The sequence below is a fragment of the Chenopodium quinoa genome, unplaced genomic scaffold (genome assembly GCF_001683475.1).
Source record: "Chenopodium quinoa cultivar QQ74 unplaced genomic scaffold, ASM168347v1, whole genome shotgun sequence".
Taxonomy (NCBI): domain Eukaryota; kingdom Viridiplantae; phylum Streptophyta; class Magnoliopsida; order Caryophyllales; family Amaranthaceae; genus Chenopodium; species Chenopodium quinoa.
This window is the reverse complement of record NW_018745291.1, coordinates 988,397-1,015,718: the sequence shown is the minus strand read 5'-3', so window position 1 is coordinate 1,015,718 and position 27,322 is coordinate 988,397. Positions and strand designations below refer to the sequence as shown.

The following is a 27,322-nucleotide window of genomic DNA, read 5'->3' as shown; positions in this document are numbered from 1 at the left end:
GGGCATTCTTAAGACCAAACGGCATGACCGTATAACAGTATAATCCCTGATCAGTGACGAAGGCCGTCTTCTCCTGATCTTTCTTCCACAAAGGAATTTGATGAAAACCAGAATAGGCGTCCATAAAACTCATCAAGGCATGGCCGGCTGTTGAGTCGACCAGGTTATCAATTTTGGGCAGAGGGTAACTGTCTTTGGGGCACGCCTTGTTCAAGTCTGTGTAGTCTACACACATTCGCCAGGTGCCATTCGGCTTTTTAACAAGTACCACATTTGCAACCCAATCTGGGAAGTAACATTGCCGAATGAACCCTGCATCAAGTAATTTTTTGACTTCGGCGGCGGCCGCCTGACCTCTTTCTTCACCATGGTTCCGCTTCTTTTGCCGTACCGGCTTCTTTTTCGGATCCACAGCGAGTTTGTGTACTGCCAGATCAGGACTAATGCCTGGCATTTCATGGACTTCAAATGCAAAGATGTCCTTGTATTCTTTCAACAGGTTGCGAAAGTCATCACCAAGGTTTCTCAGAGCAGTCGTCCCAACTTTGACTGTTCGGTCAGGGCGGGAGTCGTCTAATATCAGGTCCGTATGCTCACCAGCCGGCTGAGGGCGGAACTCATCCGGCCGGTCCTCTGCCAATGATTGCTATTTTCTTGCCTTTCTGGCGGACTCTGTCTGGGACGCCTTTCTTTTTCTGTCGCCTGTTTCTTGAACAGGCGCACTTTCCTTGACATTGTCAAGGTCTGTTTTTTCTCCACTTGACCCAGTGGCCTTAGCAGTGGGTTTGACATCCGAGAGATAGCACTCTCGGGCCATCCTCTGATCTCCCCTTAGGGAGCCGACTGTTCCATTGTCCCTTTCAAACTTAAGCAGCATAAGTGACGGGATTATAACAGCCTTGGCACTATTCAGGGTTGGGCGACCCAGAATCATGTTGTAGGCAGAGAGTTCCTCTACAACTAGGAATCGGACTACCATGTGTCGTCCTTCCCCTTTTTCGCCCAGGCGGACGGGTAGATCAACTCGTCCCAGTGGGTGGACGACTCCTCCTCCAAACCCTATTAAAGGGTGGGAGGCCGGATGTATGCAGTCCGTCTGATATTTCAGTTTTGACAGACATTTGCTGCTGATGAGATCTGAAGAGCTCCCAGTATCTATGAGGATTCGACCAACTCTCTGGTTGGCCACTTTACATTCAATAACGAGAGGGTCGTCATGCGGCCCCCTTATTCCTCCTAGATCCTCTTCAGTGATGACAATCTCAGGAAATGTATATTTGGACGGTCGTTCTTGGTGAACGGAATTTACATCTAACCGCCTTATATTATCTTTGTTGCCCCTAATAGTGGGGCCGCCTCCTGAGAAGCCGCCTGCAATGGTGTAGACGACTGCATCATCTGTATCGGAACTGTCGGCCTGTTGATTCTTTTTGGCCGACTGCTTTTTTGAGGAAGTATTCCCCGTAGATTTCTTGACATAAGTGTCAAGATCACCTTGATCAGCCAAGCGGTCTAGGTACCGCATGAGACTAATGCAGTCGTTGGTGTGATGACCAATGTCATCATGATAAGCACAGATTTTGTCTTGGTTCCGGTTGCTCGCAGAACCCTTCATGGGGAGCGGTTTCTCAATTGAGAGCCGTCCCTTTATTTCTTTTAGGATAAACTGGTTATCCTTGTTAAACACATACTTTGGGGAGTATGGTTTGAATTCCTTTTTCTTCTTGGCCGGCTGTTTAGAGGAATCAGCCGCCCAGACCCCTTTTCTTTTTTCATCTTTGTTGGACGACTGTTTCTGTCGTCCTTCTCTATTGTCGAACCTCTTCCCGTCCGACTGTTTCATTGTACACAGATCAGTCGCCTGTATATAGGCTTCTGCTTCAATCAAGGCCTCTTGAAGAGTCGCCACCCTTTTTCGAACTAAATCAAATTTGAAGGTAGACCCGTCTTTGAGACCTCTAAAAAAGTCAGTATAAGCTACCTCATCCGGTAACCCTTGAATCTGTATTCTCATCAGGTTGAACCGCCTGATGTAGGAACGAAGCCCCTCCTTTTCACCCTGCTGAATTGTTCCCAAATCAAGGGTCGTTTTCTTCGCAGGGATGTTCATTGCAAAGTTGGAGGCAAATAAGTAAGCAAGCGTCCTGAAACTGTTTACACAACCAGTCGGCAGGTTGCCGAACCATTGCTGTGCAATTCCCTTGAGAGTTGCTGGGAAACACTTGCACCAAGTGGGATCATCCAACCCTTGAAGGTACATCAGGTTGGTGAATGCCATCAGATGGTCTTCCGGGTTAGTAGTGCCATCATAGGCGCCTACTAAAACATTTTTTACTTTGGCCGGCTGAGCGGCTTCAGTAATTTCCTTGGAGAAGGCCGACGGCTGTTCACCAAGTCTAAGCAGCCGTAGCTGCCAGTCCATAGGTTGGACGTTTTTTGCTGCAGGTCCACCAAATGGAGGTGGCTGCATAAAATATTGTTGTTGCGGCACAAATGGCAAATTTGGTACCGCCTGCGCACTATGAAAGCCAGACTGTCGGGAGGTGCCGCCTGACTGACTCTCATGGTACGACTGAGTTGGCCTCATCGAGGCATTTCGCAAACTGTCCTGAAAATTTGAAGTAGAAGCCGACTCTGATAATCGGTCACTCTTCTTCTGCTCTAGCAGGTGCCGAGCATCTGTGAACGTTTGCTTTGACCCATCCGCCTGAATATGACGAACCGGTTTCCTATTTCCCGTAGGATAACGGAGTTTTGTGAAATCAAGAGCAGACGGCTCCCGCTTCTTAGATTTAGGATGGGGAGTCGCCTCTCGCCCTTGAACTGGCTTCCTCTTCAGTGAAGTGGAAGGTTTTTTGGCCGCCTGCTCTTTGACTGAAGCAGGCGGTTTTTTGTTGATCAACTCTTGGATCTCTCCCTTGAATCCCCTCATGAAGGTCATGAGTTCGTTCCTTGTGATGGGAGCAGACCCATCAGTCGGCTGTTGCCGAGCAAGCGGTGCGCCTGCTGGCTCGCTTCCTGTTTGAAGATACTCCCGTTCCCTTATTTCAGTATGACGGGTACGGCGGGCCCTTAGGGTCCCGTCTGGAGCTGTATGAGTTTCAACTTCAAATTCACTCTCGGTATCATGGTCCGACTGAACTTGAGGGTCGTCTAGGGGACGCCTCTCTTCTGGGGTCGGTACAGACTTGGATGCCATCTCTGAAGTACTCTCCCCACAGACGGCGCCAAATGTTTCGGGGTTTTCTGATGTCCTGCGGGAGAGCTACAATTCCGAGACTGGAACCGGACGCCTGTACCTGCAAAATAACGGAGACTCCTGAGAGCTCCGCCTCCAACGGTCAAGTTAGTACCTGATTAAGGAGTAATTAATACAGAAATTAAAGTAATAAGGTCTCTCTAGGTGAGAGTATTTAATGTAGGTAATCTGCTTTGCTAGCGAGATCAGCCGGTTATTAGTGTGTTCCGTAATGTATTCGGTCCTTGATTAATGAGGATTAATCGAGTATTTATAGCCTTGGGAAGCGTGCAACTCTCTAGGTTTAAGGTAAACCTAGGGCCGATCGGGCTTCTAGACTGAAATGGGCCTTGATGGCCGGTTGTCCCATTTGGCATGGGTGGACACGTGGCGTGTCTTAAGTGGTCCGTGGAGGACGCGTGGCGGAACCTGGTTGGTCCACTTGTCAAACGGCGCTTGGTGGATAAAAATCCCCTAATCAAGTTCAGTTCAGCTCAGTTCAGTAAATGTAAACAAGCCCCAACTCTAGAATATCTCATATTAGTTGATTGGCATCTAGGTATAAGAAATGAATAGAAGTTTGCATAAATTAAGACAAGTTCGAATAATTTTAAATAAATGAATAGAAGCATAAAATATGCTTTGAACTCAATCTAATTAAATAAAAGTTCAACAAAATTAAGTTGAAGAACAAAACCTAAATTGCAATAAATTATACTAACCCTGTTCACACCCATAATTTGACTTATCCATTTGAATTCGACCCGACCCAATCTAACCAAGTAACCATCATCGACTTTGTTTTTAGTTAGCCAATATGCTTTATCTACACAGCTAGCGCAAGGTAAGACATCACATTACATATTTACATTAGTGCCCTAGCCCCTAGATATAGTGTACTAGCAACGGTACAAACCTAAAAGCTAATTAATTAATGAGACCTCTACATCAAATTTGGCCAATTAATGTTACATTGGGACCATGCAAAAAACGTAAAGGCCAAACCAAAAAAAAAAAGCCAAAAATAAAACAAAGAATTCAATTAATCAAGGGTAGTATAGTGTAGAAATAATTCAAAGTAGGGTTGGTTGGGTTACTTGCTAAACGTATTTAATGGCATCACCCTTACATTTACATTTACACTTACACTTACATTTACAACACTTGATGAAGAAAGCTGCTTTCGCCGATTGTCCTCTCCTTTCAATCCCAGAATAGCCATTAGCTACAAGAGAGAGAAAAGTGTGTGTTCTGATGAGAAATAACGTTTCATGACATCAATGTTTCCCACCTCTAAACTAGTGCTAGTAGGAGTATATTTTTTGTTTAAGGAAATTTTCCATTACATACACCAAAGTTTTTTGGCCTTTATTGGTAATTTATCTTTTTGGTTGACTTTAGTTAGCTTTATTTATAAAATTTAACGGCTAATGAAAATAAGTTTATTCGATTCAACTAGTAAAACATGTGAGTATTTGGTATAGACAAAAAGTTTTGCAAGTAGATTTTCGACTAGCTTAACATTAATTTAGTTGGTGGAAGTGAACTCAGCATATCATGGTTGTTTTTGCTAAACGGTCTAAACCATATAAGTATTTAACTACGTAGTACATATATTTCACTTATAAGTATATAGAGCCGACAAAATGTAGACTTTATTCGATCTCAATTCTTTATTACAATTACTAATACTATAACTAATTTAAGATAATTCATATCAACATCTAACTTACATAATGCATTTGATAATATTACCATCTTGACAACACAAAACTCTAAAAATTACTCAAGTTTATTAAAATGTGAAAATCAAAAGTGGTCATTGAATTGAAGAGTGATTACTGACTAATGTTTTTATTTTATTTTAATTTATTTTTACCAAAAAATAAAGACAAGATTTAATGGAATGGAATATTGAAGTGTTTTAGTAAAAGAGAACAACGCCCTATTTCACAATTTCACAATTTCACATATACATCTCACCAAAAACCTGTCTCCTTTTTCGCTAATTATTCTTGCATAAAGACCTCACAAATAATGGCACTACAAAATTATGCTAGATACCCAAAGTCAACGCAAGACGCTAATTAGGTCATAAGTCAAATATAATGCAATTAAACATATTAAATTAACAACGCTAAAATTTACTCCGTATTAAATATGAACTCCTTCATATTCCTTAAAATTTAAAGTCAAAAAAAGAAGAAAGACAGCTCCCTAAATCGGGTCAAACAACACATGGGATGTTGATAAGCTTCACATCCAAAACCAACGGGTTAAACTAAATTGGCATCAACATACTAACAAGCGATTGAATCACCTTGTACTTAATTGTTCCATTTTAATTAGAACAACCTTTTTGTTATAGGTTTGTTGTTTGGTCATGTTCCTTTTAAAAGTAACAACACTTGTTCCGCGCTTTATAAATTTTCTGCTAAATGTAATAACTTAATCGACACATATGTTAGTACATATCTTAGACAATTTATGTTTTTAATGTACTTTAATTAAAACTATTTTCTTTGTTATTTTTAGTGAATTTTGCGTATATTGTAAAAGAGGTCAAATTGTTTACTTTGTATTTGGATTAGCTACACTAACATGCTTCGAAATACCATATACCCTCCACAACAAAATTGATGTGAAAATACCAACAAGTGCTCGGATCAGCTTCATTATGGAGTAAAGAATAAGGAGTAGAATTCTAATTTCCGAAACCACAAAATGAAGCAACACACCAATACTTAACTCAAGTTTGTATCGAATCATAAGTCATAACTATGTTAGTCGGAGTCTAATAGACTCTAGATTACGGATTACTCTTTGCAACCAAAATTGCATCAAGGAGTAAAGGGCAAAATAGTACAACCACAACTGGCGTGCTTTAACTGCAGGAAAAGCTCCCTAAAAAAGCCCATCTCTCTCTCTCTCTCCTCTGAAACACACTGTAAATATACACACACTGTACCTCTCCCCCTACTCTTCCTTCCTTCCTTTCTCTCTCCTCTTCCCCATACATTTTCTCTCTCTACATTTCTGGAAAACGTGTGTAAATATAAGTATTTAGGAGGGAAAAATTAAAACAAAAATTCACCCCATTTTTTGCATCACCCAAACTACAACTGATCAATTTTCATTTTCATAGCCATTATTATTATAATTACAGAAAAATATTTATTTACTAAAAAAGATCAGATTTTTATTTGATCTTGAAATCTGGGTCAGAAGAAAATTTTTCTCCAAAGTTCTGAAATTTGCAGAGAAGATTAATGGTAAAGGCGGCTAAGAGTTAAATACGTGGTGTTGTGGTTCTGATAGTGAGATGGGTTTTGAGGGGACATGTTATTTATTACACCATATGTTAAAAGTTAGTAGCAAAAAATTTAATTTAATTTCATAAATTACTTTTTTTGGGTGAGAAAAGAATAGGTTTTTTTTGGGGTTTGGATAATTTTAAAGAGAGATATTGAGCTGGGTTTTTTGTTTTTGTTTACTGGGTTGAAGTTTTTAGAGAGAGAAAGTAAAAAAGACAGGGGAAAAGAAAAAGGGTTGAAGTTGAACTTAAGCCTTGTTAAGAGAGAGAAATAAACAGGGGAAAAAAACAGGGGAAAAAAGCAGGGGATTTGCTTGTGAAAGAGGGTTTATGTGAACAATTTTCTGGGTAAATTTGTTCATTGATTTTAAGGGTAGCTAAAACAGACATTTTTTTGAGATTGTGAAGATGAAGTTCATGAAATTGGGTTCAAAGCCTGATGCTTTTCAATTTGATGGTAGCACTATCAGGTTAGTTTTTGTATCATCTAACATTTTTCCCCCCTTATTTTTCTTGTTACATCTTAGAACATCATAAGTTAGATGATTGATGTTTGATTTTGTATCGCAATTGTTATATCGTGTAACACGGTTGTTACATCTGTAGAGGATCGATGATAAACTATTAGAAAAACATTTGGTTACGTGTTTAGAAGAAATATCCGGTCTGTCTAGTTTTTTTTCATATAAAAGCAATGTTTCTAATAATGTTCTAAGTCTTCTACCATTCCTTTGGGTAATTACAATGTTAATTGCAATTTTGTTGATTTAATTCTTGTTTTCATATTAAAGCAATGTTTCTAGTAATTTCCTAATATGTAACTTTTGTATATAAACTGTTGGTGTTTTCTTGTGCATTGTTATATTCTTCTGATAGAGAAACTTCATGTTGGGGAGAATTGTTTTGGTTAGAGTGCCAGTATATAAAATTTTGTGGGGATAAATTTCAGTAAATTAGTTTTTTTTTTCATTGAAATTTTAGTGAATTGTTTTGGTAAAATGTCAGATTATACTCTTTTTCTTATTATAAAAAAATTTGACAGTAAAGTGAGTGAAAAAGAGTTTTAGAGAGTCAGGTGAATCAAGGCATGAGTTTAGTTTTTGGTTTATTTAGTGAAATTTGTGGAAGTGGTCCAGTCATTGATACATTTTCTTGAATGTTGGTGTTGAATGTTGATGGGTGGTCCATAAACAAAAGCAATTGTATTGTCATTTGGCTGGATTTTTCAGACCCACTTCTTTATATTTGCTGACATAGAATTGTTGTTTTTTGATAATTACTCTTGATTTTTGTGGATTATGTAACTCTTTATCTTCAAGAAAGCTGCATTTATGGACATAAATGGACCCCCTCCACCCTGATATTAGTTTCGGGTTGATAGTGTGATTCAAACTAGCTATGTAACGATTAAATTGGAACAGAGATTGTTAATATGATCTTGTATTTGTTAGTTGTTTTTGCTACTAGATCAGGTTTAATGTGGGGATTTAGTTAATTTCTTTCATATTGTGTGTGTGTGTGTGTCTGTGTGGCTTGTAGCATCGCGAGTGTTGATTCTAGATATCTATAATCTTCATCAGTTGTTGCGAATGGAAGATCTCAACTCGGTGTAATTTGGCACAAAGATAAAGAATAGTTGTTAAGACCTTTGCTTCTTCCACCTTTCCACCAAAAGATGAAATGTTGCTTAGTACTATGTATGATGATTTTCTTTTGAGTGCGACTTTTGTAAACCAGCTGTTTTTCTAATGATAGTAAGTTGGATTTTCTTTAGCACTTTCTCGAGGATGTTGAGGTTGGGTATATGAGAGCAGAGAGCCTGAGTGCTCAACAATGATGAAGGTGGCCTGGTTCTACATTCCACACATTTGGGATGGTGGTGTGCCTGTAGATGGTTGTAATGTGATGTAACTGTATAACGTGCTACCTATCCTTCTATATTATGGGCCTAATTTGACTTTAATGGTCAAATTTCACCAACCTAAGGATTGCACTGTAACATATACGTAATGTTTCTAATGTGAAATCGAATTGCTAGAATCATCTTACGGATTTATCAATTAGATTACAAACTTTTTATTTTTATCCTTCTATATTATGGGCCTAATTCCACTTTAATGGTCAAATTTCACCAACCTAAGGATTGTACTGTAACATATACGTAATGTTTCTAATGTGAAATCGAATTGCTAGAATCATCTTACGGATTTATCATTTAGATTACGAATTTTTATTTATTTATTTATTTTGATTATTTTATTTTAATCCAATACTTTAGATATATTGGATAATGATGGTCAAAGTTGGCAAGGTTTGACCTTATGGCTCATCAATAAGGAATGGAGGAAGTCCGAAAATTAGTGACCAACTCTTGTAAGACTTGTAAAGAGATTTAAATTTAGGTGCTTTCACATACCCTGGGGCGGTCCCTTCTAGTTTCCCTTGTCATAAAGTTGTCTTTCAGCCAATACATTGCGGATTCTTGAACATTATGGGGTATGGTAAATGGTTTTGTCATTGGTGGTGGGACGTTTGGTATGGATAACCACAACCTTGCTGGTTCAAAACTTAATGTTGGTTGTTTTGTTGCTCAAATAATGTTTTTGGGATGTCCTGGTATTTTGTCTTCTGGATGGATTGCCCAAGTATGACTGCAACTTTAGTTTTTGGGTGCAGTAATTTGTTTGTCGATGTACTTTTTCTTTTTTTTTTTTATTTTGGGAAGTGTTTGACGATACACATAGTCTTATAATGTTGTGTATTTGAATGTTTATGGATTAATGCCTTGATTATTACTCTTTTGGTACCCACATGAACTTCACATTTTTCATTTTGGACTATCTACTAAATAATTCTTTTTTTAAGTACTAGGACATTTACAATAGAGGTCCCGAAAACAACTGTACAATTTTCTTACACTCACTATTACCATTTCTCTGCTATTCTGAACTTTACCTATTTACTTCTCTAAGTTCTCTATACACCACATTCCGTACTTAACAACCTTTCCTTTTTTTCATGCCAATCTCAAGTGTGATGTTCATTTTAGGACAGGGAGTAATTGAGCGCAAATAATATTTTGTTATTTTGATTTCTATATTTCATTAAATTAGCAGTCTTGCAACTCTTGCCTCAAACTAATGTGACTTAGTTGGATGGGAAATAAAAGTTAGTATGGGATTTCTTTATTAATTGGCTTTGTGTAAAGTGTGGTGGTCTAAAACTCTTAGTAGATTGAAATTTCTGCGCTAACTTTTATTCATTATCCATCTTTGCAGATATGTCTCCTCTGACCTTGCCACTGATGTTGCTGTAACTGTGGGTGAGGTGAAGTTTTACCTTCACAAGGTATGAACTCTACATTATTCTTTATTAGTTTGGGTTCATATACATGTGTGATCTTTTTTCTTTTGCTCTTCTCTTTGTTCTGTTTCAGAAAACCATGATTTCTCTTAGGCTTTCAAAACTTTGAATTAAATTGATTAATTAGACACCTTTTCCTTTATTTCGGACTTAAAACGCCCTACTGTGTAATCAGTCATCCAAGCCAACTCCATTTCTTTGTGTGTGTGCGTTTGAGAGGTTGCTTTATATGATGCTTCGTTTTTTGAATAAATTCATGATTGGGGACGGATGCCCTTCCTTTCCAATTTGCCTATTCTGATGAATGTTCAACTTGAAATGAGTGTTCGTAGCCTTGTCATTTCCCAGCCACTATATTGGATACTGAAAAGTCTTTTCCATCATTCTATTCATTGAAATTATTTTTCCAAATAGGACTTTTGACTTATATATAATCAAGCTCATCTGTATATTATTTTTATGCTCCACCATGGATTTCTACAGTTTCCTCTTCTATCAAAGAGCAGCCGCCTGCAAAAGCTTATAGTGAGAGCAGATGAAGAAAAGAGCGATGAAATTCATTTGCCCGACTTTCCTGGAGGGCCAAAAGCTTTTGATATATGTGCCAAATTCTGCTATGGGATGACTGTTACTCTCAATGCTTATAATGTTGTTGCTGCACGTTGTGCTGCGGAGTACCTTGAGATGACTGAAGATGTTGATCGAGGAAATCTTATATACAAGATAGAGGTTTTTCTCAATTCCAGTATCTTTCGTACTTGGAAAGATTCAATCATTGTGCTTCAAAACTCTAAACCTCTTTTACCATGGTCTGAAGATTTGAAGATTATTGGGAGATGCATAGACTCTATTGCATCCAAGACCTCAGTGGACCCTTCGAAAATCACTTGGTCTTACACACATAACAGAAAATTAGCAATGCAAGACAGAATCATCGAGCATGAGGCAGTTGAATCAGTTCCCAAAGACTGGTGGGTTGAGGATTTATGTGAATTAGATATCAATCTGTATAAGCGAGTTTTGATTGCTATAAAGTCAAAGGGAAGAATGGATGGTTCTGTGATCGGAGAAGCTCTAAAGATGTATGCCATCAGATGGTTGCCAGATTCTCTTGATGCTTTGGTTTCCGATGATCATATCCAAAGAAACAAGTCGTTGGTGGAAACAATCATATGCTTGTTACCACCTGATAGATCATTGGGTTGTTCTTGTAGCTTCTTGTTTAAGCTGTTAAAAGTTGCCGTTCTAGTTGAAGCAGAGGTTGCCGCTAGGGAAGACTTGGTGAGAAAAATTAGCCTGAAACTTGATCAGGCAACAGTAAAGGACCTCTTAATCCCAGCAAGGCCTCCCCAACCTACAGTTTATGATGTCGAACTGGTTTTGTGCATTGTGAAAAGATTCGTGCTGCAAGAAAAAAGCTGTTGGGAACTGAATATTTACGAGAACAATGAGAAGGGCGAGTCAGAGTTAGCTCTAGACCGTGGATCCTTGTTAAATGTTGGTGGACTGGTTGATGCTTATCTTGCTGAAATTGCTTCAGATCCATGTTTGGCCCCTTCAAGCTTCATTGAACTGGCGAGATTGATACCTGAGTCTGCAAGACCAATCCATGATGGATTGTACAGGGCTATTGATATGTACTTAAAGGTAAGTATAATTTTTATTTTTTATTTTTTTTTAACTGCAATTGGCTTGTATCATATCAATATTGCTGTTATCATGTCAATTTTGTTCACTAGCAAACTTTGGGCTTGTCCTTATTTTATATCACGTCTTACTAAAAGGTTTTGTTAAGTTAAATTGTTAGTATCTTAGCTGATATAATTTGTTATGTTCATGATGTTTTCAGGAGCATCCAGACTTGACTAAAGCGGAGAAGAAGCAAATATGCGGGCTAATGGATGTTAAGAAGTTTACCATGGATGCATCAACTCATGCTGCTCAAAACGACCGGCTTCCTCTTCGAGTTGTAGTCCAAGTTTTGTACTTCGAGCAGATGAGGTCAGCGAGTACAACTCAATCCCTAAACAGAACTTCCAACATCACTTCATCTTCCACACCAAATGAAGAAGAAGATTGGGATCAGAGAACCCTAGAAAGCTGTAAATCGCTGAGGAAACAGATTGACAAAGTGAAGATCGAGGACAATGAAGAAGTACAAAGAAATGGGAAAATGATGGCCAAGAAAAACAGTAGTAAAAACAGCCGGAGTGGGGCACAGCTTGTTCCTTCTCGATCAAGGAGGATATTCGATAAGTTATGGGGTATGGGTAAGGGGAATGGGGAGAGCAAGAGCTCAGAGACAAGCGGAAGTTCTCAGTCACCAACTACTTCATTGGTTCCTGGTGATACAAAGTCGTCTGGTTCAAGTTCACGACACAGGAGGCATTCTGTCTCTTAAAGGAAGCGAGGAGAGCTATTAGATTTGATGGTCTATTAGTGTATAAAATGTGGTAGAATTAACTTCTTTTTTCTGTTGTTGTACTTAGTAGGTTATGGGTGTAGTGTTTAAGTAATTAGGGAAGTTGATGTGATTTATCTGCTAACAAAAAGGCGCTAATTAAGTGCAGAAAATGTAACCAGTTCCTTTTGTAAGTGTCCTTCATGCTACTCGACCAACTTAGGTCCTAATTAATTATTGTTTAATCTAATATTTTCTCTTAAATCATAGAAAAATGGGCTAAGAAGTGATTTTAGGGTTTTGTATGATTAATAAGAAGCTAGCCATATCTATACTATATATTAAAAGGCGTTCCTTTTAAAGGAACGGTGTCACGTGACACTCTTCAAAGTATATGTGCCATGTCATAATGCCACGCTACTGTCCAAAGTATATGCGCTACGCAAGCTAGCTACTTCATTTAAGTAAAATAAAATATGCTTTGAACAAAATTTGAACACATAACCCCCAATACATATAGGTAATACATTTATCATCTCAACCATCTTTTATTAATGTTTCAAATTTCACATAATATTATATATTTCTTTCATTTATTAAGTAAATTAGAATAAGTGCATATGATGTAAAAATAAAAGTGACACTCGAGGCAATGCCCGAACCACTACACACACTAACTATAAATAGTCGAACATAATTATTAAATTAAAGAAATACACAAACTAGCAATTCAGGGCATCGCCCGGGGTACACACTAGTTACGGAGATTAAAAGAGAGGAGTTTTGATTAATGTACATGTGGACACCAATATATGTAGAGGAATGAGGATACATGGTGGTCCCACAAGTTTTTCTTTTTTATGTTGTAGAATTTTAGATTTGGTACAATGTAATAATGCATAGCTTTAATAATGCATGTGTAGCATTTTTATATAGTGATTATAACTTTAATTTGGTTGGAAAGAATCCTAGTTGAACATGAATCAATTGTAGATTGTGTCATAGACTTGCATGTCTTCATTCCACAAGGCAAATTAATCCGTATCTAGATTCCTTGTTCTAAGTCTAGGCCAACCTTACAATGTAAACACAAGGTTAATTTTTTAGGTCTAAGAGATTTTACACTTAACTTGAAAAAGATTTGGAATTTGTTATGGCTCTTTGGTAAGATGGTGGTGGGCATGTGGCTCCTAATGATTGCAATGTCGATGTGCCGATATTTTAGAAGAGAGTTATTTTCATGTTTTCAATATCACCATAAGAGTTTAACCAATTAAAATGGTTGACATTTATAGATATTTTCTTTTATGATTCATTTGAGCAATAGTGTGATGACATGTCTAAATTACGAGCTATTTTATGAAAGCTTTCATCAACGGATTTTGAATCCTATCTCCAAAACTTCTTTTATAATTGTATGCCTTGAAAATGAGTGCTTTTAAAGTTTCAATGCGTTTGTGTAACGATGGGATTTGAACTCTAGACTAGAGTTAAATTTCAAGAAAGCTTAAAAGCACTTGGATAACCAACAAACTACACTTAATTTATTGTTAAAAGGCTACAAAGGCATACCCTTAGTACAAGCTGTATCCTCCCCTGTTACCAAGAAACTTTGGTCATTATTTTTTCTTCCTTTATCATGTACATATTATTTTTTCCATCTTTTTTACACCATCTTACAGCATATTAAATATATATAACTCAAAAATAATATGGTTATTGCAACACCAAGCTTTTGTTTGTCTTTTACTAATGACATACTATTTTTTTTTACTAATTTCTCATACATGTTTCACGTGGCAATTCTTTATTCCATAGCATAACTTTGATTTTGGTCATTCTAATGACTTCATCACGAATTCACGATCCATAGCGTCCTATTTTCTCACTTTCCTAATTTTTAATCACAAATAATCTTCCACTCTCATCGTGGATAAGCACTTGATCATCTATTAACCCACGCTTATTATTGGGTTAAGCCTAACAAAGTGGATCCGTAAACTTTAGGGTCATGCTCAACATTGTCAACAACACCATCCTTTATACATATCTTCCTTAAAAAAAAAAAAAAAAAAAAAACCTAGTTCATTTTCCTCCTATTTTTACTCCATTTCTTTTTATTCAACTCATAAAAACCCGGGAAAATTGGAATCTACAACTGCACGTCAAATAGTAGATTGAATTTTCTCAGGACCTTCGTCATCAATTTCAAACGAATATCCAAATTATATTTGGATTTTCTCCCAAAAAATTCCCCCATTCTCTCTCTTATCAATCAAAATCCAATTTTCAAGCTTTCAACTCGATTTCCAGACTTCCAGTTAATCTGAGCTTAACCCAGAAGAGAAAACCCATTGAATTGAAGTGGGTATGAATTCAATTTTGAAAAAGATGAAGTTTTCAGCGTTAATTTCAGTTGGGGTTTTCTTGTTTGCCCTATTTTATCTCTCCTCATCAACTGCTATGGCGAAGGAAGAGTGTAAGGCTTGGCTGGTTCAATCAATTCCCACTGACATGCCTCATCTATCTCTCGTTCCTGGTGTTCTTTCTACTGGTATATATCTTATCATTCTATTATTTCTAAATGCGTTAATGTTCTCCCCGGATAATGATATATGTAGCGTTAAGGGCTAAGTATAAAATTTGAAATACTGATTGACACATGATTTTGTCATGAATTCCGAAATATTGAGACTATAGATAGCAAAACCTTTTACTTGGTCTAGTTTATTGTGTTTCTTCTGATTTTGTCATAAATAACATTAATCCCACTGTTTTTGTCTTTGTTGATTTGGAAATTATGCCTATAGCATTAGTTTTGCACATTCTCATTGGCAATTTTTTTCACTTTGGTAGCAATATACTATTGCACATATTGCTAGATTGGAGAACAAGTATAAAGCTAATGCTAATTAAGAGATTTCTGAATATAATTTGTTACCAATGAGAATGTGTAAAAGTATGTTGCTGCCAAAGGGAAAAGCCCAGTTGATTGCTGATGTGATAAATGTCAATCTTATTACTTAAAAATGAAGGTTTATACTTTATACGAACTACATTTTATTAGTAGTCTGATCAATGGAGGAGGCATTTGCCTATATCAACTTAAGCCTTTTGCATTGGACCAAAAACAAAGAAATTAGACAAAAAAGCATTTTTTAGGCAGTGTTAAGCTTATTATTGGAGTTTTGTGTGTAATGAAGTTGATTTGGACTAATTGCCAAGCGCAGCTAGCTTGTGAATTTGGAAAAATGCTCTTTTTTTGCAAGGGTGCTTATCAGTGTTTAGTGTTGGAACGCAGTATGTTCTGTAACATAAAACGGGTACAGGAATGTGATTTGCTACCTTGTTTTGTTCGGTTAGTCCACTAGTTTACCATGTATTACATACCAATTTCCAAATTATTGTTGTTTTTCGGAGGAGGGAAGGGGGTGAGTGAATTGGGTATCACTGTTGCTCAGTATCGAATTTTCAGCTGTCAGTTATGTTTTAGGACTTTGTTTTTAGGCTGACTACCAGATAGAAGTATCCTATTTTGTTTATTTGTTCTCTCTGTACACGTTTTTGATTCTCCGAAGTTTAGTTGTTATTGTGAAGCTTTGGAGGTGAGCTTGAGCAGTAGTAACGTCTTGATGATTTTTCCTTTGATTTAGTTGATTGACATTTGGTATGGATTACTGCATTTCATAAAGTATATTGCTTACTGTTAGCAATGCATGATCAGTGCTCAGTGTAGCACATTGTATTCCACTTTCTCTTTATGAAGCACAAGTAATTGTGAGCTGTGTAGCACCCATATCCAGTCTCTAATTTTGCAATGATCTAGGGATGTCCAGAATCCAGATCAATTTTGACTTTTGACCTTTGATTTTGCTTACAACAACAAATTTTATGCACTTGTCAGCTGATGTCTTCCAGTGGCTGGCTGGTAATTCAACTAAAAAGCTGGATATAATGGCACAATACTGGCAATTGGTTGCTGGACCAGATAATCCTCTTTCAGGGGATTATGGGTACTCAGAAGAAGAAATGGATAGATTTGGTGCTAAAGAAGGTTTAAGTATATATAAAGCCATTGAAAATGCTGCTGAACGCAATGTCAAAGTCAGGTATAGATTTGATTTACCTTGTTCTTGTAGAACAATGCAAATTACATTTTTAGTGAACTGTTTTTTGGGTACCTTGCTATATGTAATCCATTATAGGCTTTTGCAGCACTCAGGTGTGTATCCTGATTATACCAAAGAGCCATCTGATCTTGCGGCAGGAAGACCAAATGTCGAGAATGTTACACTAATGCTTGGCAATTGGTGGGGGTCTGGCATAGTCCATGCTAAAGTTTGGATATCAGATGAACGTGATGTATACATTGGATCTGCCAATAATGACTGGAAATCGCTCACACAGGTGTTTGTTACTCGTATGAATTAACATAACTGTGGCTGAATATAAAGAAATAAAGAAAGAAAGATTTTGATTGATATTAAGGGAGTTACAGAAAATAGATGATAGATTTTAAGCATTCGAAAGGCTTGATCACTCCCAAGAGCTTACTAAACTCCACACAATATTCTCCATAACAATCTCGTCCTAATTTTCTCTTATTTAATAGCATTACTCCTCTGACTCACTCACTTTTCTTCCTCCTCAAGATACAATACTAGCATAAGTATATTGTACTTCCTATTATGCTCTTCCGAAATGCCAATTCATAATAGTATTCTCTTTATAAATCGTTTGGCTTATTTAAACCTTCCGACTTGTCAAACTGTTCCAACTTTTGCATATATGTCACATATGACATGCTATTGTTGCATTGTATCTGAATCTTAATAGGTTAAAGAAGCTGGTATCTATATTGCTGACTGTCCGAAAATCGCCAAGAATGTTGAGATTTACTATAACAACTTGTGGATGCTTGGTTCACTGAATCCATCAGCACATACGACAACAACATGGGATCAACAATGGCAGATTAATAGAACAGTCCCTTGCTGGTCACATTTTGTTGTTAAAGAAGAAAGATGCAAGTATGGTTTTGGAAACAAAATTTCTGTTTAACACAGATTGTTAGAAATGCAAATTTTATATACTTTGCTTCAGATTGATGCACTTCTTGTTCATTTAGGATTTGTACAAACTTTGCTTTATCAATGCTTTCTTTTTAGGGGTTGAATTTAACATCCAAGTATATTAATGTTGCAGATCTCCTCTTCCTCATGATTATGTTAATACCAAGCATGTATCTGGATACCCTTTGCTCTCAGATCCATATATGTTTCAGCTACCTATTCAGACTCCTGGATACAGCAACAGTTCAACGCCCCAGCATTCTTCTAGCTATCTCTCTTTTGCTCCTCCCGAGGTAGGGTGTTCAAGTTGAAACTCTTTGTTTCTTGTTAGTTAAGCAGACTTGCTCCGAATGTTTTTTGCCTGTCATCAGAGATTCTGGATTTCAGTCATCCTTTTTTTGTACTCCTCTGACTCTGATAACTTTGGAATATAGAAATTATTTTTTCTTGCTAAGCTGGAATAACCAAGAGCAAGGGGTGAGGTAGCACTGGTGTGCTCTCCATCTATTAGCCTGAGGTTTGAGAGATTAAGGCTCACACACACGAAGTTGCCTCTCCCCCACTCTGGTGGGGTCCATACTACCCGTTAAAAAAAGTTGAAACTAGTAAAATTAAGTACTTACATGGAAGTTTAATTAGGCTTTGCTTTTCACATTGAGAAACAAGTATTGGGGCATGCTTGAGTTGAGGTTAAATAATTAGGGAGATTAGTGAAAATTAAAAGAACGTTTTGTGGACGTGATGTAATTAAGGGAGGAGGAAGGGATGGGGGAATGGCTACCCTCCAAATAAGGGTAATAGTTCCCCACCAGCCCACCCGGCCTCCCCCTTGGCCCTTGAGTATATATTTCCCTAGAAATGAGGGTAACTACCTTACCTGGTGCACCTTCTCTTTAGTTTTACTTATTTTCTCCTTAGTTAATGAATTCCAACTCAAGAATACAGAAAAATAAGTTTAGACAAGGGCTAATATAATCCAGAAATGAAGGTTCAATTGGTTAAGTTCACATAAGGGGAAAGGGTTACCATTTTCATTTTACAACTAAATTTTAATTTTAGACAAGTTCAAATAAGATATTTTAAGGTGAAAAGAACGAAGCCAATTTCTATCATTATCTTTACCTTTGTTATCTTTCTCCATTGTCATTTATTGTACTTTCTTCTGCTGTATTTGAATGCTTCTCATGAATCTCATCTCTAGGTGATTGATTTTTCTGTGCTGTAGCTCTCTTTTGGAAGATTCCAGACAGATGAACAAGCATGGTTAGATACCATAAAATCTGTAGGAACTGGAGCTGTTGTTAGGATCAGTACGATGGATTGGCTTGGTCAGTCTCAATATACAGAACAAACTGTTTACTGGTCTGCTGTTTCATCTGCTATATCAGAGGTATTTCCTCACGTTGATGCTTGAATATTGTAGAAGTTCATGGTTTATCTTTTGTCTCTGGGTCTTACACTCACTTTGATTTCATAACACCCACCACGTCTTTATATCTTACCTCAAATCAGAGCTGTAGGATTCTTAGGAAAACATCATCTGCTGCTGTATCATGTTTTTAGCTATCCTTCATAACCCTTGAGAGATTTTTTTTTGGGTGAAGGGTTATGAATTATTGTTGCTTCTCAATTTTGAGTGTCCTCCTAATAGGTGTAAAGCTATATAAGAAGTTTTTGGTTTTCATCTTGGCTCTTTGGGGAAGGGTACTGAGCAATTAATGGAAAATACACTACTCCCTCCATGCCTAAATAATTGGCCACGTTTTTATTTAATAAGGCCACTATTATCTTTAATTTTGATTTTTCTCATAATATTCTTAGCTATATCCATAACAAAGAGTTTCAAACAAAACAGTGGTGGTGGAGATGTATATTTTCAACTTTTGGGTAATGATTGGTAATTAAAATATCAACTAAATTTCTTAGAAGTATTTCCTATCAAACATGGCATACTATCTAGGTACAGGAGGAGTAACAAGGTCTAATGATGAGGTCTGTCACCATGAAATAAATAGGTACACGGATAAGCTTGAAAAAACATTACAACTACTTTTGGGTCTTAATGCTTTTAGAAATTGAGCTCATTTACATGAAATTCTCCTAAAGCAGACTTTGCTCCCTTTTTCATTAGTCTATTTGTTAAGTACTTAGTTTTCCTAATTCCATTGGATAGGTTGTATTCTCGAAGAGGGCAACAGTCCAGCTCCTTGTGGCACGATGGGCACATTTCATTAACAACACTGATCAATATTTGAAAGCTCTACTATACACTAATGTCTTGTGCCATTCATCACCATATAATCACTGCTCGGGCAAAGTGGAAATCAAATACTACGAGGTGCCTGGTTACAATTCAACAGGGCCAGCTATTAGCAATGGCACTAGAACAGGGAACCTGTACCCTGGTTACACGAGGGTGAATCATGGGAAATATGCTGTCAGCGATGTGAGAGCTCACATTGGGACAAGCAACCTCGTATGGGATTATTTCTATGCAACTGCCGGTGTCAGTTTTGGCACATACAACCCCGTCATTGTTTCCCAACTTCAACAAATCTTTGATGCTGATTGGAACTCCCCATATGCTGTTTCTGTCAAACCACTGCAAGAAGTTACTTCGTATTCAAGCTGGTGAAGTTTATCCCAGCAGGAACGAGGACAGAAAATTGAGGAGGCAGATAAAGGGATGCTCAAAGTTTTTGACATTCAATCAGCTTAAGAATCCACCCTAATCGATTGGCTACTTAGAGCTTAGTTCCTCACATTCGATAAGGGTTCTGTCTTGATGCAGAACGAAAAAGACAGGAAGCAGTTAATGTACTTACTTTTCTTTCCTATTCTTTTTCAGAAGCAATTTTGCAAGATAAGTTGCGCATTATTGTACCTTGACTTCGTTGCTCGTTTACTTGTTTAACAATTGCAGGAAGTTAAAATGTTTTTTTTCCTTAAGAGCGCAGTTCAGGTAAAACAATTAGTCAAGATAATGAAATACTGACTTTTTTTTTAACCTCTTAAGAATGCAGTTCAGGTTAAACAAAGTCAAGACATATCGTGACTTTTGCCACTATTCACATAAGGTACTTTGACTTTATTAAATGATTCAATTCTAATAAAAAACATTAGTCGACTAGGGCCATTTTTATATGATTAATTTCAATGTCAATTTTCCAAATATCAAATTTTATAATTTTTGGTATTACATTATTAAGATATTATTATTTAAAGTTATGTATAAAACATATGCATATGAATATTCATATTTATTTACATTATTAGTATACATGTTGCATGCGATATTCTCTATAATAAAATTTACTAGACTAAATTATTAGTATACATGTTGCATGCGATATTATTTTGCGAAAGGGTGTTAGCACTGTCAACTTGTCCAGTGACCCATATTCCTAACTAAGTCCTAACGTGGATCCACCGCTGAGATTAACTAACATTATTTTTCTTTCTAAGAGGAAATTATAGTATATTATCTTCTGGTCAACCTGGTCTGAATACGCAAGCAAGGTCCTTTTGGAACCGAGGGAAAAACGATAAGGAAATTCTCACCCTCAAGTTGCCTTTGAGATAGAGATTGTAACTATAATTTCATAATTGTGATTTGTGAGAATCATCCTTATTATTAGATCATACTCCCTTTGTTTTTTAATAAGTGTTTGTTTCGATTTAACTATCACGTAATTTGGGAGAAAAAACTGAATATATTAAATCATTATTTGAGTGGAGGATCCGAATACAAACCAACAAATTAAACATGAAATTTTTTAATAAGGACAGACAAAATTAAATATACTTGTATAATTCGTATAATAATTCTTTCAATTTTGAAGGCAAGCACAAGAAACGTTCTAAATGTTTATTTATTTATTTATTTATTTTTTTATATTTGATTCAAAGGAGGAAAAATTCCAAAGAAAAGAGAAATTACAAACAAAAAAACGAAAAGCAACGGAAACTAAAAAAGAAACAAAAGCAAAACAAAACTACGGAGGTACAAGACGACGAGGCCTAGACACTCCCCTTGCATCCTCCTCTAAGATCCTATCAAGTTCTAAAGGAATGAAATTGACAATACAAAAATTAGTGTTTTGAGAGACTCCGCGGTTGGCCAACCAATCCACCGCGCGATTTCCTTATAGATGTGGGCCACTTTTACTCTCCAATTGTCATTTCGAAGCATACGCAAACACTCATTGATCTCATGAACATTCTTCCCTCCAATAGCTTTGCCTTTCTTCAGAATTTGGACACAAGCCAGGTTATCTAGTTGCAACTCTAGCTGTTTAATTTGTAAGTTTTGTGCAAGTTGAATCCCCTTAACAAGTGCTAGTATTTTAGCTCGAATGGATGTGCAGCTGCCAAAATTGGCTATGAATCCAGAGGAAAATCTCCCCTCATAGTTGCGAATGATATCTCCACCTCCTGCGGGGCCAGGACACCCTTTAGCTGCTCCATCGCAATTAAGAACATACCCATCAATGTCAGGGGGATACCAAGAGATATTTGATGTGACTCGTTGTTTTGGTGCTTGATCTGGATTATGATTGCTTTGTGAGAGGCTGCGCTTTGTTTCCTCGACCCTTATACGAAGAAAAACACCTATATCCACTGGTATTTCCTCCTTCCTATTAAAGACATGGCAATTGCGCCAACGCCATATCCACCGAGTAGCTAATCTAAAGATAGTAGGCCAATCATCAGCCATGTGACTTTTTGAACCAGCAAGATTTACTTTAAGCCATTCTTTAAGTGAACCTTGAAAGAATTGGAAAAAGCGTGTGGGGTGTATAAGTTTGCGCCATACCAGTTTTGTAGAAGGGCACTCACGAAGAATGTGAAGGGTAGATTCTTCCTGAGCACCACAGATATAACATCTTGGAGAGTCAGTGAGGTTGAGCTTGAATAAATTCAGATTGTTAAGCACTCGATCATGACAAGCTAACCAAAGAAAGGCTCACACCCTTTGCTGCACTGGAGCTTTCCAAAAAAATCCCAGCAATGTTCATCAAGAATGTCAGTTTCACGCCTCATAATTCGATTTGCAGATTTAATTGTAGACCTTCCCTTCGAGTCACCTTTCCAATATACCAGGTCTCCTATACTTGGATCGACTCTGAGTTCATGACTTTAAATGATTTTGAGGGTGTCATGTGAAAGAAACAGAGCAAACACATTCCATCTCCATCCACTATTTTCCTCCCACATTTCGGCAACCGTTGTACCAGCTAGTTCAAGGGGAATTGGTTGGGTAGCCAAGTCACTTAGGAGCTTATCCCCCACCCATTTATGGTCCCAAAAGAGGGTGTTATGACCATTCCCAAGTGCTATTTGCATACACTCTTGAAGAAGCTTCGCGTTTTCAGTGATCCCACTCCATACGTTTAACATACCTATTTTAGGTTCAAACATATCTATATCGCACCTCCCTTTGCAATATTTGACACGCACACTCTTGACCACAAGGAATGAGGTTTAGTGAGCACCCTCCAACCTAGCTTTGTGAGAAAAGCTGCATTAGCTTGTTTTGCCAAATGTTTGCCTATGCCTCCATACTCTTTCGGTTTTTGGAGAGTCTCCCAAGCAAGGAGATGAACTTTACGCTTATCTTCATTACCACCCCAGATAAATCGCCATGTCTTCTTTTCAATTTCATCACAAGTTGCACAAGGTATTTTGGCCGTTTGCATTGAGTATAGAGACATGGTAAACAAAGTGGATTTGGCCAAAGTGATTCGACCAGCAATTAGAGACAAATATTTGGACTTCTATCCTGCCAATCTTCTATCGATTTTTTCGCAAAGATGGCTGTAAGTGTCCTTTGTAACCCTGCTTGTAAGCGTCGGCATGCCTAAATATAAGCCAAGGTCCGTGGTTGCCTCCATTCCCAAGGTTGTTGCTATCTCATATTGCAGCTCAAGTTCGACATTATTGGAGAAGAAGACATGAGATTTCGGCAAGCTCACCTTTTGACCAGACGCTTGACAAAATCGTTCCAAGCAAGCTTGAATTAAAATTGCTTGATCCACTGAAGCTTCCGCAAAAAGAACAATATCATCTGCGAAAAAAAGATTTGAGAGAAGAGGGCCATCTCTGCTTGCCCGAATTGGTTTCCAATATCCATTCACAATAGCCGCCTTTATAACTTGATAAAAGCGTTCCATACACATCACAAAAATGTAAGTGGACAAAGGGTCTCCTTGCCGAACACCTCAATTTGGCTTGAAGCTATTAGAAGGCTATCCATTCCATAAGACTTGAAGTGATGCAGTAGTGATACATTCCATTATTACCTCGATCATGGTGATAGGAAGGTTCATTTGCATGCACTAGAGTATCTCGGATAAATGACCATCTAAGCCTATCATAGGCTTTTTCAAAGTCAATTTTAATCGCCATATACCCCTTCTTGCCTTGTTTTCTTTTCATTGTGTGGAGGACTTCTTGCATAATCACTATGTTTTTGTCCTATAGGGCTTTGCAATGTTGCAAACCACCTTTCTTGTTCTGGTTCTCCAACTTCGGGATGAGAGCAAGAAAGGTGGCGTTGAAATTCTCAGGCATGCCCTTTCCTTCAAGAATCGAGATTATAGCTTCATAAACATTTTTTGCTACAAGGTCCCAGTTTTTTTTTTTTTTTGATAAAATAATGCTTGGTATTCATCGAGGCCCGGCGCCTTAAGAGCAACCATGTATTTTACCACAATATTAATCTCAGCTCGTGAATAAGAACGGGTAAGATGTCTCCAATCTTCTAAAGAAAGCTCAGGGAAAACATCTTGAGGCACATTAAACCGATTAGGCTCACCTTCTTCTGTGAATAACTTTGAAAAGTATCCCACAATATTTTCTTTAATCAAGTTTTTGTCTTGAATCCATTCACCATCACTTCCTTTTATAGCAACATGCAATACGATTTTTCCACCTACGAACAATGGTGCTAAGATGGAAAAAGGTCGTATTTCTGTCTCCAACTTTTAACCAATCAATCCGGGACTTTTGGTACCATAAGGTCTCTTCTCTAGATAACACATCATCAAGCTCACGACTAAGTTTGCTTTCCAGCTTAATAATCCCCTATCTTGACGAGTGGAGAGGATTCTTTGAATGCCACCTATTCGTGCTACAAGGGTTCTTTTTTGCTCAAAAATGTTGCCAAATGTATCTCTATTCCATGCTTGAAGGTACGTTGAGAGTTTTGATAGAGCCGGCATCAAGGGGCTACTGCTATCCCTCTTTTGCGCAACAAAATCACGGAAATTTTCATGAGACATCCACGTTGCTTGAAATCGAAATGGCCTATGTAATGCTTGCAAGGGGACAAAGCCATTAAGATATATAAATATGGGGTAGTGGTCGGAATGAATAGCAGTCAAATGCTTCGTAGAAGCCTTCTCAAAATGGAGAGCCCATTCCTCATTGCACAAAGCTCTATCAAGTCTACCACTTTATCTCGTTTCCAAGGAACGCCCACGAGCCCAAGTATGAGCAGCACTTGAAAACTCAACCTCAATAAGATCCATCTCTTCAACCCAATTGTTGAACAAAGCTGACCTTCGATTCGTCTCCTTACATGAGGTGTTTCTTTCTGAGGGAAATCTTATGTCATTAAAATCTCCCGCAATCAACCAAGGTTTATTATGCTGATTAGAAAAATTCCTTAGTTCATCCCATAATTCTTTTCTTTTCATGGGATCAGGGCTTGCATAAACTGTAGAGAAATACCATGGCACTGCACCAACTCTAGTAATTTTCATGGTAATGTGCTGATTATGCTTGAGAATAGGGCTAATTGTAACAAAATCTGTCTTCCAGTATACCCAAATTCCTCCACTAAAACCCATAGCGTCCACTCTTTCATGTCCATCATATCGAATGATGTTTGCAATCTTTACTGCTTGTTCTCCACCCATATGGGTTCCTACAAGAGTCAAAACATTAGGATTGTGAGTATGAACTAGGTCTTCCAAGGAACTAATAAAGTTCAAACTTCATGCACTTTGTACGTTCCACACCATATAAGTAATTAGTAGAGTATCCGGAGCCAAATTTGGTAAACTTTCTTCCATAGAAACAGGGATTGAAGGAAGGGTTGATACATAAGCTTGGCTAATGAGTGTTAACAAACGTTGCAACTCAACTGGAAATTTCAGCATAGCAATTAACTCCTTGGGATTCGAGATTGGCGGTAGGAACGAGTCTAGATTCACCTACAAAACATGAGTCATGGGGGTTGTGGTCATCAGGTAAGGCTGCTCCATTGGGTGTCCAACGAACAGAGTTTTCAGTGGTCGGTTAAGGTCGGTGTTGGGAACATGACTAACAGATGAAATTTGCTCCGGACTAGCTTGGCTTGGCTTCTCAGTATCTTGAGAAATTGGATTTTTATTCTTCTCTTGATAACTTTTGGAAGTAGATTTTTTCGGTTTTGGATTTTGTTGACTAGAAGAGATATTTTTTACTCTTAATTTGGGAACAATATTATCTTTTGATTTATTTTTCTGAGAATTATCCCCTAAATTGAGTGGTGGGAAACTAAATCCCTCCTTATCATGAGAATTATTTTCTAAATCTTCCAATTCCTTATTTTGTTCCTCATCTTGGTCATTAGTTTCTATCTCCAAAGCTGAAAATCTTGACCCAATTCCTTGATTGCCGCTAGTCAATTTTTTTTTTGAAAATTATTTTCTTTTTCAACCCTAGGTTGTTCTAGCCTAGTACCACTCTTATCTGGGCCTTTTGGTCCACTAGTAGTGGTGTTGGCAGCCACCTCTAAGTTGTTAGTTACTTTCAGGTTCTTCTTACGAGTCGGTTTTTTGACAAGCATCCATGATCCCAAGTCTTCCACCTCCTCTGATTTCTGATTTTGTTCATGCAGGGGATTGTCATAAATAACCATGTCATCATTGCTTGTTCCTCAGTAACTTTTGGATCACAATTATCAGCAATATGGCCTAGTTTACCACATTTAAAGCATACCATTTTAATGCCTTCATATTGTATTCTCCAAATCCTGCCCTATAGCCAGAATTTTGATAAGAGTGATTTAGAGAGATCAATCTCTACACTAAGAAGTGAATTGTCCACACTCAACTTGTGCTGTGGTTTTGTCAACTCGCAAGACTTTGCCAATCTTAGACCCAATTTTGTTGAGAAATAAAATTGATGTCAAAATATTCCACTGGTAGATTAGGAATACGAACTCAGGCTTCGAGAACTTTAATGGGGGATTCATCAGGCACAAAGTTGGGTACCCATTTACGAATTGTAAGGTAATTATCATCAAGCATCCGTGGACCTTGTGTGAGCACATAATTATAATATGCTTGATTTGAAAATCTGGCAATATATATAGTAGCTTCATCCAATGTTAGTCAGAGCTAATTCCCCCTTAATATTCCATTTCTTCTTTAATCTTCTCATTAACCCCATGTGGCCTAGTTTTCCACTAAAGAGTTTTATGATTAGGGAATTCATCCATGGTTGCCTAAGTCTCCTCTTTTCCTCCTTTGTCAATTAAATCACAGGACAACGATCATACATAAGGATTCCCTCTGGTGCCATTTCATCATCAAAGATATCCTCCACATCAATGTCAATTAAATCATGGACAACATGAGTTCTTGTTGGATTACGAGAATCACCTCGAAGCATATCTTTGAAGGAATGCGATCCATCAATGGTCCTGGGGATTGGACTTTCATTGCAATTTTCAGCATTGTTTCCATCCCCCACAGCTTCAGCTTCAGACATTTCTTCATCAATTTGATTGTTAAATATTAAATGATTAATCTTTCGTTTTGGTTTCTTATCTGATTGAGCAATTTGGTCATGTTCTTCAGCAGATTTATTATCCGCATCGGAGTTTTTGAGGGTTTTTGTTGAGAGCAATTTATGACAACATTTTATGTGTTCACAATTTATGA

At 37.5% G+C, this 27,322-nt stretch overlaps 2 protein-coding genes across 2 annotated transcripts; both read left to right on the top strand.

The window, feature by feature from the left end:
• Nucleotides 1–6,097: 6,097 nt before the first annotated feature.
• LOC110712272 (BTB/POZ domain-containing protein NPY1-like) lies at nt 6,098–12,577 on the top strand. The gene is made up of 4 exons (XM_021890737.1): nt 6,098–7,021; nt 9,830–9,899; nt 10,398–11,561; nt 11,764–12,577. Exons 1-4 carry the CDS (start codon nt 6,960–6,962, stop codon nt 12,313–12,315), a joined length of 1,848 nt encoding a protein of 615 aa, XP_021746429.1. The 5' UTR covers nt 6,098–6,959; the 3' UTR covers nt 12,316–12,577.
• Nucleotides 12,578–13,992: 1,415 nt separating this feature from the next.
• LOC110712232 (phospholipase D Z-like) lies at nt 13,993–20,331 on the top strand. The gene is made up of 7 exons (XM_021890695.1): nt 13,993–14,869; nt 16,220–16,424; nt 16,521–16,722; nt 17,152–17,345; nt 17,521–17,680; nt 18,613–18,777; nt 19,561–20,331. Exons 1-7 carry the CDS (start codon nt 14,686–14,688, stop codon nt 20,020–20,022), a joined length of 1,572 nt encoding a protein of 523 aa, XP_021746387.1. The 5' UTR covers nt 13,993–14,685; the 3' UTR covers nt 20,023–20,331.
• Nucleotides 20,332–27,322: the final 6,991 nt, after the last annotated feature.